The sequence below is a fragment of the Hyperolius riggenbachi genome, chromosome 2 (assembly GCF_040937935.1).
Source record: "Hyperolius riggenbachi isolate aHypRig1 chromosome 2, aHypRig1.pri, whole genome shotgun sequence".
Taxonomy (NCBI): domain Eukaryota; kingdom Metazoa; phylum Chordata; class Amphibia; order Anura; family Hyperoliidae; genus Hyperolius; species Hyperolius riggenbachi.
The window spans coordinates 525,736,144-525,748,529 of NC_090647.1; the positions used below are offsets into that span (position 1 = coordinate 525,736,144).

The window sequence follows — 12,386 nt, forward strand, 5'->3', positions numbered from 1 at the left end:
GGGGATCATTTGCCCTTGTGGCAGCGCCGGCCCTGCTTTTGGGGCACATTTTTCCCTACTGGAAAATTATTTCCCTTCTCTTCCCTTTATTGAATCTGAAGTCCAGTTCTCTTGAAAAAAATATAGCAACTCGATGACAGATATACAAATTTTTGCGAAGCTGAAGCATTCTCTTAAACATAACAGGATGGAACGCAGTAGAGTTATTCCAGCAGATGAGAAGTAAAACACAACAAGAAATAACAATCAGAACATATGATAATAATAATGTTCAGCCTAAACAGCTGCTAAGGAATAGAGAGAAGAGAAGAGAGAGCGTGTACAGTGGACGTCAGCGGGAGGACGTCTTACCTTGCGATGACAAACAGGACGCAGCTGACTCCGAGGCAGGCGAGAAGCACGTACATCCAGATGTCGGGGGACAGGGGGTTCAGGAAGGAAAACACTCCAGGGTTGGTGCCATTTGGCTTCCGGTATAAGATGCTGATGCCCAGGGTCATGAAGGGTTTGGAGAAGTCGATCACTTTCTCTCTGACGTAGGTGATGGTAAGGGGGGCAACAGCCAAGTCCGCTTTCTGCCACAGAAAGAATTGTCCTATAGGCTTGTAAAAAGTTTTTTTCGGCAACATTTGGTTTAAAGTTCACATTTTAAAACCAATCAGGCAATAAGGCAAAGTGAAAAAATGACGTTTTGAGCTTTGAATCCTCTCTATGAGCAGTGACGTTACCCATCATGCTTATAGCAAATCTACCAAGAGAATCTGCTGTGAGGAAACCTTGCTGACTGCTGTAGCTGAGAAGGGAGGGGTGGAAAGCTTAAAACTAGGAAAACAGAAGCTGATTGTTTCCTGCTCTCAGAAATGACATAACAGGTAGATTACTCATCTACTGACATCTGGGCACTGGATGTTGATAGTAAGAGTGCCCCAGGCGGGAACAGTTTTCATTAGGTGGGATAGTGCCGGAGGTTCCGTCGCATTCACTGCTTGTCCCAATATCGCACACCATTACTGCCCATGCACCCAATCGAGCAAGTCGGCCCTCCATCTTGTCCAATCGATACATGCAAACAATTTAGGCTCAAAATTGGTTGCATCATCACTCAGGCGACACTGATTTTCATCCGATATGATATTAATTATCGAATCAGATGGTCGATTGGCCACCAAGTCTCGTCCTTAACTTTACTACAGGCTCTTTTCCAAAGGCTATCAACAACAACAAGGGCTGCATTCTGCTGAACAGAGGACATTTCATGGAATCAGTAAGACATGAAATAACTAGCGTTTGATGGTACTTACGTGATCGATGAGTTCTCTGACCATCCCGTTCCACTCTCCTTTATCGTTCTGTGCTCCGTATTTTCCATCGCCCACCAGCTTCACTTCATATGTAAAGCCCAGAATGTTGGAGAGTTCTTTCAGCAGATCCAGACAGTAACCTTCAAATCTGTCGTTCCCATACAAGGGCTTATCGGACTTCTTGTACATGACGTATGGATCCTCCTGGAATGCAGACATACAGGAAGAATTGTGAGCTGGCCATGGCAAAGCTTAGTGCCTTTCGTGCAAGTGCAACGCGTAAAACTTGCGGCAGGGTTTTCACACACGTGTCACACGCAGCTCCTTCTGCAGATTTTAGAGCAAACCAGGAGTGAAATTAAACTTTATGAGGTAGATATTTGTGTCTGTAGAACTAACCCTAAATAAAACTTTCCTTAAGTCCCTAATTTCTGTTTTCATTTTAAGGGTACATTTTGGTTTGAAGATTAAATATCAGCCATGTTCATATGACATTAACTCAGTATTTATATAGCGCCAACATCTTCTGCAGCGATGTACAGAGTATATTGTCCTGTCACTTAACTGTCCCTCAGAGGGGTTTACAATCTAATCCCTACCATCAGGGGCATAACTAGAAATCACAGGGCCCCCCTGTGAAAATTTAGATCCCCCCCCCCCCCTTTCTCGCTTTCTGCACAGGTATACTGAGATCCAATGTTATTCAATTGGCTAGTGCACACTGGAATGTGTCTTCCACATGCAGATAAAAACAGGCAGCACTGAAGCACTGCACACACTTTCTCGATCAATTACATGAGCTCCTGTGATAAAACGTGTGTATTCAAACATACAGACACACATGGGGCTCGATTCACAGCACGACCGCACTAGCGTTTTGTGCGCAATCGCAAATTTTTGAGTGTAATTGCGAATTTCCACGCACAAACGCAGACACAAATTTGCAATTGAGATCAAAAATTCGCGATTGCATGTGAAATCGCGCGCAAAACGCTAGCGCGCCCATGCTATGAGTTAGCACGGTTTAGTGAATCAAGCCATCATCAGGCGCTTGTAGACACGTGCCTACAGTGCCTTTTGGTAAATCCGACCCTGCCTAGCCACAATCAATAAACAGCAAATGCAAGAATTGTGAGGATCAATCCTGAGACAGACAATGGACTGTCCGTAATGGAGGGGGAGAGGGATTTAGTATTACCATGACATCAGGACATTTTACACATGCGCATGGACAAATCCACCTTTAGAACTTTGGATCATTGACCTGGAGTAACTATGCAGTCAGGGACGAAGGAACATCTAAGCAGTTCTCGTAGGTCAGTGATGTAAACACTGGATAAACCGCTGGATTAGCAGGCTAGGCAGCCACCCATTCTTCAGAACAAGTCACTAGGGATGGTCGGAAATGCCAATTTCCGATTCCGCGGTAAATCCGCATTCCGCCATTGCCAAATATCGATTCCGCTTTCCGCATTCCAATGCGGAATTTCCGCCGGAAATCGCGGAAATTCCGCCCGACTTTAACATCGATTTTCTCAAAAACTATATATTGAAAACTTTTTTTTGCATCTTGTTCAAGAGATTCCGCTTAATAAACCCTGAAAATTTGGTGTTTCTAGGACTTACGGGGGCTTTGCTATTAACCGCTAAAGTCGGCAGATTTTTACTGTAATGTAAATGCAGAAAATAGGCAGATGCGGATTTTCTGCATTTTACATTACAGTAAAAACCCGCCGAATTTAGCGGTTAATAGCAAAGCCCCTGTAAGTACTAGAAACACCAAATTTTCAGGGTTTATTAAGCAGAATCTCCTGAACAAGATGCAAAAAAAAGTTTTCAAAAAGACCTAATCGTTTTTGACAAAATCGATGTTAAAGTCAGGCGGAAGTTCCGCGATTTCCGGCGTAAATTTCCGCGATTTCCGGCGGAAATCCGCCTAACGCACTTGCATTACCGATTTCCGCATTCTGATGCGGAAATTCAATTTCCGATCGGAATTTCGGAAATTGCATTTCCGTGGAATCCGAATGAGCATCCCTACAAGTCACCGAAGACATTCATGACTTTGGAATACTGATACGTTTCATTTTCACCTGGCAATTCCCAGTCATGTCCACAATGATAATGAGCAGTTTTGCTGCCTGGAAGACCTGGAGATCACCCCGTCATTAACCTCTGCCTTCCCGGGGTGTCACAATCAATGCTGATAACTGTCACACCGCTTGCGTCTATCGGGCAGGATAAGGTCACCCTTACTCTCCGTCTTTGTTTTAATTATTCTGTATGTTCCGTGAAGTCAGTCATTCTCATTCGAACAATTTCCAGTGTAATTAGCTCAATTAGCTTGTAATTGGATTTTCCTAGACCGGGATGTGCACCCTGTACATTATGTGCATTATCCTGCATTAGTCGAAGGTGAGAAGTGATTTACGTACGAGGGAGGAACTAGACAGCTGCGATTAGGCGTTATCCTTGTCAGAGGCGTCATACTAAAGCTGGTCGTATACTATGGAAAAAAGTACCTTCCTGATCGAAAACTGATCGGGGAATATCAATGATTTTACCAAACATCACCACTCATGATCAGTCAGGAAAACTGCTTGCATAACGATCTGAATGCCATTAACGCTATTTTTATACCCCTCGATGCAGAAGAGAGAGAGCAACTTACTAAAATGGTGGTGACAATAAGTGTCCGGTTGGCCAGTGAGTCCGTTATGTTCGTTGACTTGTCTTTTTGGTTGTCTGTCATATTAAGGCCAATGTTTGAATTCCAAACTCCGATCTGAAGGGAATAAAAATGGCAAACATTATTCTGATGCCTTCATTTCATTCTGCAAGTCGCAGGGTAATAAGACAAAGACATGGAGACACATATACAGTACTAACACATAGACCGTAACAACATAGTAAATTGAGAGTGGAAGAGCAGTTTAAAACTCAATGTTAAAGAATTAGAGTGGGATTTCAAAATTGCAGGTAGTCCCCGGGTTAACGAACTAAATAGGGACTGTAGGCTTGTTCTTAACCTGAATCTGTTCTTAAGTCGGAACATTGTGCCATCTCTGTCCCCTGTACCTCCTCTGTGCCCCCCTCCTGTGCCTCCAGTGTCCCCCTCTGTGTCACCTCTGCCCTCTGTACCTACTTATACAAGTTTAAAAGCCATTTTTTCTTTGAATTTTGTAAAAACGATTTTCTCAAAAACTACAAGTTCAATTTGAAAAAATATATTTTGGCTTGTTCCCATGAAAACACAGAATCCCTGCCCTTCATATCGGTGGGTCGTTCGTAAGTCGGGCGTTCGTAAGTTGGGGACTACCTGTATAGATATCCTTTATGGTGCCCATACACGGTACAATAAAAATGTTTGATTCTTCTCTTCATTCGACCAAAACGTTTGAATCGAATGAAAGTCAAATATAATCTTTTTTTCAATCAAGAAAAACGAACGATTATAAAGTTTTTTCAATAAAAATCTGATAGGACATGTTGGAAAAATCTGTATATTCAATCTAACGGAATAATCAAACTAAATTATCAAATCGAAAGAAAATGAAAAAATGGTACCATGTATGGGCACCATTAGTGGTGCTCACAGACTACTGTCCACACTAACCTCAAGGTCCCATTTTGGGGGAAGCCAATAGACCTAGCAATATAATTTTGAGGAAGGTGGAAAATCTAAAAGAAACCCACAAAACACCAAGATAACTGAGCAGACATTGGCCTCAATTCACTAAGATCATGCTGGAGATAAGGCAAGAGAAAACTTACCACCACACAGTGAGAGAGTTATCTTATCTCTTCATTCCTTAAGTTACCTCCTCTGTAGTTCAGTAACCTCCTCTGTAGTTCAGTAACCTCCTCTGTAGTTAAGTTACCTCCTCTGTAGTTCAGTAACCTCCTCTGTAGTTCAGTAACCTCCTCTGTAGTTAAGTTACCTCCAAGGTAGTTATTTTCACCCGCAGTTAATTAACAGCCTGTCTTTAACTTTAGAATTCTGGAGTTATTTTAAGGATTGGAGAGTTAACTTAAAGACAGAAGCGTTAACTTTAGGTTTACCTGAGGTAAAATGTTTCCTGAATAAAACATGCCTCATCACCATGGTGATAGCTCTAGAAACGTTATTAAAGACAAGGAGATAAGATTAGTGAATTGAGGTTATTGTTCTTGCCAGGGCCGGTTCTAGACTTTTTGCTGGCCCTGTAATCTCTGTGCCCGATGCAAATGTTTCACCTTGCTGCATGAGAGAACCGGCCCTGGTCCTGGCGAGGATATAAACCCAGGACTACTGTACTGCACAACGAGTTACAGGTTCGAATACTGTATACATCATTAGTACAAATGATTCATATAGAACTCATGGTCATAACACCGCAGGAGCAGCCCCTGGGGTGGGGGGGGGGGGAGGGGGCGGCTAGAGCTGTGAGGGGGCCACTACTAACCTTCCCTCCCTCCAATAGAGAGGTCCATCCTCCAGTTTAGGTGTTTTTGTGGCCACACGTGTTATAGGTGCGAAGATCATAATGGCCACACTTATTTTACGACCCTTGTGAGATGGGCCCCTAGGCTGGTTGGGGTACCAAAAGTAGGAAAGGGAAATTGGGTGAACCTTGGTGGGGCCACATCAAAGTTTTGCTGGGAAGCTCTATGATTTGTAATTACGTTCCTGATAGCGCCAACATCTTCCGTGACGCTGTACAGAGTGAAAAGCAAAATATGCCCATATAAAACAATACAGTTATCGGCACATAATACAGAGTTGATAGACAACATAAATGTTACAGTGACTAACAGGCTATTCACTAATTGCATAATTCTACAAGTACTTAAGCCTTTTACCTGCGGTACCTCGGTGACGTGTTGCTAGGGCAATGCAAGCTATGCTAATTGCGCAGCAAGCATTACACTAGCAACGCGCACATTACCTAGGGACTGCAGGTTGCGATAATTGTGTGGCACGCACTACATAAACAGCAGAGGTACTGGTAACACTGCCATGCCTGTGTGAAGAGCAGTTTTATCATTAGTTAGTAAATACTGACATTGGCCTCAATTCACTAAGATCATGCTGGAGATAATAAGGCAAGAGAAAACTTACCTCCACACAGTGAGAGAGTTATCTTATCTCTTCATTCCTTACGTTATCTCCTCTGTAGTTAATTTACCTCCTCTGTAGTTATTTTCACACGCAGTTAATTAACAGCCTGGGCCATATGCAATTCACTTTTTCACCTACGTTTTCTCCAAGGTGATATTTTTACAACTTGTCAATAAAATGACTTTTAAACCAACAACAAGCAAGAAAATACTGCAAATAATGTGACAGTACTTTTTCACCAAGTTTTGGTTACTTTTTCAATTGTAAAATGCTGAAAAATTATTTTCAGTAGAAGATGAAAAATTATTTCCCAGGAGATAACTCAGGAGAAAAAGTTATTTGCATATGGGCCCCTGTCTTTAACTCTGGAGTTATTTTAAGGATTGGAGAGTTAACTTAAAGACAGAAGAGTTAACTTTAGGTTTGCCTGAGGTAAAATGTTTCCTGAATACTACATGCCTTATCACCATGGTAACAACTCTAGAAACGCTATTAAAGACAGGAGATAAGCTTAGTGAATTGAGGCCAATATCTTCAGCACATTTCAAGAAACACGAGGAAGAACCCTGCTCTTGTGAGCTTACAAACTAAAAGAATAGAATGAAAACAAAAAGTGAAGCTATACATAAAGAGGTGTATCCAGAGGTGGTGCATTTTTATTTATTTAAGTATTTACTGTATATAGGGCCAACATATTATGCAGCGCTGTACAATGTATATTGTCTTGTCCTGAACTGTCCCTCAGAGGGGCTCACAATCTAATCCCAACCATAGTTATATGTCCATGTATGTATCGTGTAGTGTATCATAGTCTAGGGCCAATTTAGGGGGAAGCCAATTAACGTATCTGTATGTTGTTGGCATATGGGAGGAAACCGGGGTGCCCAGAGGAAACCCACACAGACAGAACATACAAACACCTTGCAGATAGTACCCTGGCTGGGATTAGTTGGGCGAACATCTAGATGTTCGGGTTCGGGCCGAACAGGCCGAACATGGCCGCGATGTTCGGGTGTTCGACCCGAACTCCGAACATAATGGAAGTCAATGGGGACCCGAACTTTTGTGGTTTATAAAGCCTCCTTACATGCTACATACCCCAAATTTACAGGGTATGTGCACCTTGGGAGTGGGTACAAGAGGGAAAAAAATTAGCAAAAAGAGCTTATAGTTTTTGAGAAAATCGATTTTAAAGTTTCAAAGGGTAAATGGTTGTAAACTCCTGCAGCCTTGGGCCCCCCTTCATCTGACCGCACTGCTACCCTATTAGCTACGATTCTGTAGTACGGCTTAAAATAGGGATTCAACTGTTTTCCAACCCCTTTCCTCTTTGGTCTTGGGTAGAACTGTGAGCCAAGTGCATGCTATCAGTGAAAGCCATTAACTGGAAACCTTCTCTCCTGTAGCCTTAGCCTAAGGGTGGCCATTAATGATACAATTCTCCGGAGGGTCGATTGTCCAATTCGGTTGTAATATTGATTCTAGTGTTGGGCGAACATCTAGATGTTCGGGTTCGGGCCGAACAGGCCGAACATGGCCGCGATGTTCGGGTGTTCGAGCCGAACTCCGAACATAATGGAAGTCAATGGGGACCCGAACTTTTGTGCTTTGTAAAGCCTCCTTACATGCTACATACCCCAAATTTACAGGGTAAAATTTTTTTTGCAAAAAGAGCTTATAGTTTTTGAGAAAATTGATTGTAAAGTTTCAAAGGAAAAACTGTCTTTTAAATGTGGAAAATGTCATGTTTCTTTGCACAGGTACCATGCTTTTTTTCGCCATGCAGTCATAAATGTAATACAGAGAAGAGGTTCCAGGAAAAGGGACCGGTAACGCTAACCCAGCACCAGCAGCAGCACACGTGATGGAACAGGAGGAGGCGCAGGAGGAGAAGGCCACGCTTTGTGAGACACAACAACCCAGGCCTTGCATGAGGACAAGAAGCGTGCAGATAGCATGCTCTTTACTGCCATGCAGTCATACATGTAATAAAGATAAGAGGTTCAATAAACAGGGACCGGGCGGCAACGCTAACCCAGCAGCAGCAGACGTGATGGAACAGGAGGAGGCGCAGGAGGAGAAGGCCACGCTTTGAGACACAACAACCCAGGCCTTGCATGAGGACAAGAAGCGTGCGGATAGCATGCTTTTTACTGCCATGCAGTCATAAATGTAATAAAGCTAAGAGGTTCAATAAACAGGGACCGGGCCGCAACGCTAACCCAGCAGCAGCAGACGTGATGGAACAGGAGGAGGCGCAGGAGGAGAAGGCCACGCTTTGTGAGACACAACAACCCAGGCCTTGCATGAGGGCAAGAAGCGTGCGGATAGCATGCTTTGTACCGCCATGCAGTCATAAATGTAATAAAGATAAGTGGTTCAATAAACAGGGACCACGCGGCAACGCTAACCCAGCAGCAGCAGACGTGATGGAACAGGAGCAGGCCCAGGAGGAGAAGGCCACGCTTTGTGAGACACAACAACCCAGGCCTTGCATGAGGGCAAGAAGCGTGCGGATAGCATGCTTTGTACCGCCATGCAGTCATAAATGTAATAAAGATAAGTGGTTCAATAAACAGGGACCACGCGGCAACGCTAACCCAGCAGCAGCAGACGTGATGGAACAGGAGCAGGTGCAGGAGGAGAAGGCCACGGTTTTTGAGACACAACAACCTAGGCCTTGCATGAGGACAAAAAGCGTGCGGATATAGCAGCAATGCTTTTTGCCGCCATGCAGTCATAAATGTAATACAGATGAGAGGTTCAATAAACAGGGACCGGAAATGCTACACCATCCCAGATGTTCATTGGTCATGTTACTTGGTTGGGGTCCTGGAGTGATGCGTAGTCATTTCCAATCCAGGATTGATTCATTTTAATTTGAGTCAGACGGTCTGCATTTTCTGTGGAGAGGCGGATACGCCGATCTGTGATGATGCCTCCGGCAGCACTGAAACAACGTTCCGACATAACGCTGGCTGCCGGGCAAGCCAGCACCTCTATTGCGTACATTGCCAGTTCGTGCCAGGTGTCTAGCTTCGATACCCAATAGTTGAAGGGTGCAGATGGATTGTTCGACACAGCTACGTCATCTGACATGTAGTCCTTGACCATCTTCTCCAGGCGATCGGTGTTGGAGGTGGATCTGCACGCTTGCTGTTCAGTGGGCTGCTGCTGCATGGGTGTCAGAAAATGTTCCCACTCCAAGGACACTGCCGATACCGTTCCCTTTTGGGCACTAGCTGCGGCTTGCGTTGTTTGCTGCCCTCCTGGTCGTCCTGGGTTTGCGGAAGTCAGTCTGTCTGCGTACAACTGGCTAGAGGAGGGGGAGGATGTCAATCTCCTCTCTAAAGTCTCCACAAGGGCCTGCTGGTATTCTTCCATTTTGACCTGTCTGACTCTTTCTTCAAGCAGTTTTGGAACATTGTGTTTGTACCGTGGATCCAGAAGGGTATAAACCCAGTAATTGGTGTTGTCCAGAATGCGCACAATGCGTGGGTCACTTTCAATGCAGTCTAGCATGAATTGAGCCATGTGTGCCAGAGTCCTACCAGAATCCTCATCATCCTCTTGTGAGCGTTGTGATAGTTGTTGTGATGCATCATAGTCGTCACCTTCCTCCTGGTCTGCTTCTGCTGACCATTCGCGTTGAATTGTGGAAGTCCAACGTGCACCGCTCTGGCCCTCGTCAGTGGTGGCATGAAATTCCTGCTCCAACTCCAGCTGTTCCTCCTCCTCTTCTTCGTCATAGCTGCTGGGGCCAGCGTTCCCTGAGGCGGATGGCCTGATGTTGGTACCATCACGCTGATCGTTTTCTCCTTCAGATTCCCCCAGTTGCATCATGACAGCGGTTTCCTTGATTTTCAACATTGACCTCTTCAGTAAACACAGCAGTGGTATGGTAATGCTGACTGAAGAGTTGTCACTGCTCACAAGCAACGTGGATTGCTCAAAATTTTGGAGGACTTGGCAGAGGTCCAACATGTTGGCCCAATCGGATCCACAGAAGCTTGGCAGCTGTCCGGATGCGCCTCGGTACTGCGCCGTCATGTACTGGACCACTGCACTCTTCTGCTCACAAAAGCGTGCTAGCATGTGCAGCGTAGAATTCCAGCGCGTAGGGACATCACACAGCAAGCGATGGTGGGGGAGATTGAAGCGCTCCTGCATCTTGGCGAGTGCCCCCGAAGCAGTACTGGAATTTCTACAATGTTTGGCCACTCGACGCACCTTCAACAGAAGATCGGCCACGCCTGGGTATGTCCTCAGGAACCGCTGAACTACTAGGTTCATCACGTGCGCCAGGCAAGGGATGTGTGTCAGCTTAGCCAACCTTAAAGCGCGAATGAGATTACTCCCATTATCACACACAACCATGCCCGGTTTCAAGTCCAGCGGTGCCAGCCACAAATCCGTCTGTTCCTTTATTCCCTTCCAAATTTCCTCCCCTGTGTGCTGCTTATCCCCAAGGCAGATCAGCTTCAGCAACGCTTGCTGATGCATGCCAACAGCTGTGCTGCACTGCTTCCACGATCCTACTGCTGCTGGGTTAGCGTTTCCGGATGAGGTACAGCTTTGAGATGCGTTGGAGGAGAAGGAGTCAGAGAGGTAGGTGCTGCTGTTGTTATCCAGTGGGAGGGACGGCGGTGCAGCTGTTTGCGGCGTGGGCAACACCCGCGCCGTAGCAGGTGAGGAATCGCTGCCAGGCTCCACAAGGTTCACCCAGTGCGCGGTAAGGGAGATGTATCGACCCTGGCCGAACGCACTCGTCCAAGTGTCAGCTTCGGGTTATTTTGCTGACCACGTGCTCTTGCAACTCAGGCACTGCAGAGCGCGCAAAGTGGTAGCGGCTGGGAACCACGTAACGTGGGATGGCCACTGACATCATGCCCTTGAAGCTGTTTGTCTCCACCACTCGATATGGCAGCATTTCGCAGGCCAGAAGCTTGGCTATGCTGGCTGTTACTGCCACGGCCCGGGGGTCATTTGCTGGCAATTTCCTCTTGCGCTCAAACATCTCCGACACAGACAACTGAACCGTAGCGCTGCACACGGAAGGGCTGTTGGTTGTTGTGTTTGATGAACACTGGGAGACCTCAAGAGCACTACTCCGGAAAGTGACAGTGTCAGCGTCGTCTGATGTTTGTGAATGTTGTGAACCACGCAATGGCTGGGCTACTGCTGCTGCTGAGGCGGGTCTGGTGGTGAGTCTGGTGAACCCAAGGGAGGCAGTGTTGCTGGTACCCTGTCCTGCCGCGTTTGCCCACAGAGTGGGATGTTTGGATAGCATGTGGCGGCTCATGCTGGTGGTGGAGAGGTTGTTAATACTTTTCCCCCTGCTCAGGCGAGTCTTGCACACCTTGCAAATCGCCATGGTAACATCCTCAGTGCAGTCTTCAAAGAAAGCCCAGACTTTGGAGCACCTGCCTCCTTGCTGGCGATTTCTGTTTCCTCCTCTTTTGCCTCTCACTCTAACTTCCACGCTTGTGGTGCCTGAAATTGCGCGCCGCCTACCTTGTGGCACAAGGCGAACTCGTGCAGCAGTGGGTTCTTCAACAGACTCATCTGTGCTGCTGCTACGACGGCGATGTTCTCGTTCACAAATAAAATCTGGGTCTCTGTCCACATTGTCCATACCCTCCTCTTCCATCTCCTCAAACTCGTCATATGTCATTGTGGGGGGCCGCCGCCGTGGAGTAGAGCTCCCCAGAACAACCTCTGCGCAGCTCACTCCAACGTCGTCTTCCAGATCTTGTCGGCCGACCTCCTGCAATTGCAACCCCTCCTGCCCAACTTGCTCTGGGATTTGGGTTTCCGAGTCCTCCTCGGACTCGCCTTGTATTTCAGTGCGCGGTGCATTTCCCACAGTTAATGGTTGTGAATCCGGGCACAACGTTTCTGGCTGTTCCTCCATTGACCTTTCATAGGTGGAAGTTTGTTGGGCTGGGAATAGCTCCTGCGAATACCCCATTGTGTCCTGAGGT

At 46.1% G+C, this 12,386-nt stretch overlaps 1 protein-coding gene across 6 annotated transcripts in view; it reads right to left on the reverse strand.

The window, feature by feature from the left end:
* GRIK1 (glutamate ionotropic receptor kainate type subunit 1) overlaps nucleotides 1-12,386 on the reverse strand; it is a 599,538-nt gene that overhangs the window by 106,967 nt on the left and 480,185 nt on the right. For all 6 annotated transcript variants that reach the window (XM_068270607.1, XM_068270605.1, XM_068270609.1 and 3 more), the window contains 3 exons: nucleotides 3,973-4,086; nucleotides 1,302-1,505; nucleotides 352-575 (listed from right to left, as the gene is read on the reverse strand). In XM_068270607.1, coding sequence (XP_068126708.1) covers nucleotides 352-575; nucleotides 1,302-1,505; nucleotides 3,973-4,086 — 542 coding nt within the window. The remainder of the gene's footprint in view (nucleotides 1-351; nucleotides 576-1,301; nucleotides 1,506-3,972; nucleotides 4,087-12,386) is intronic.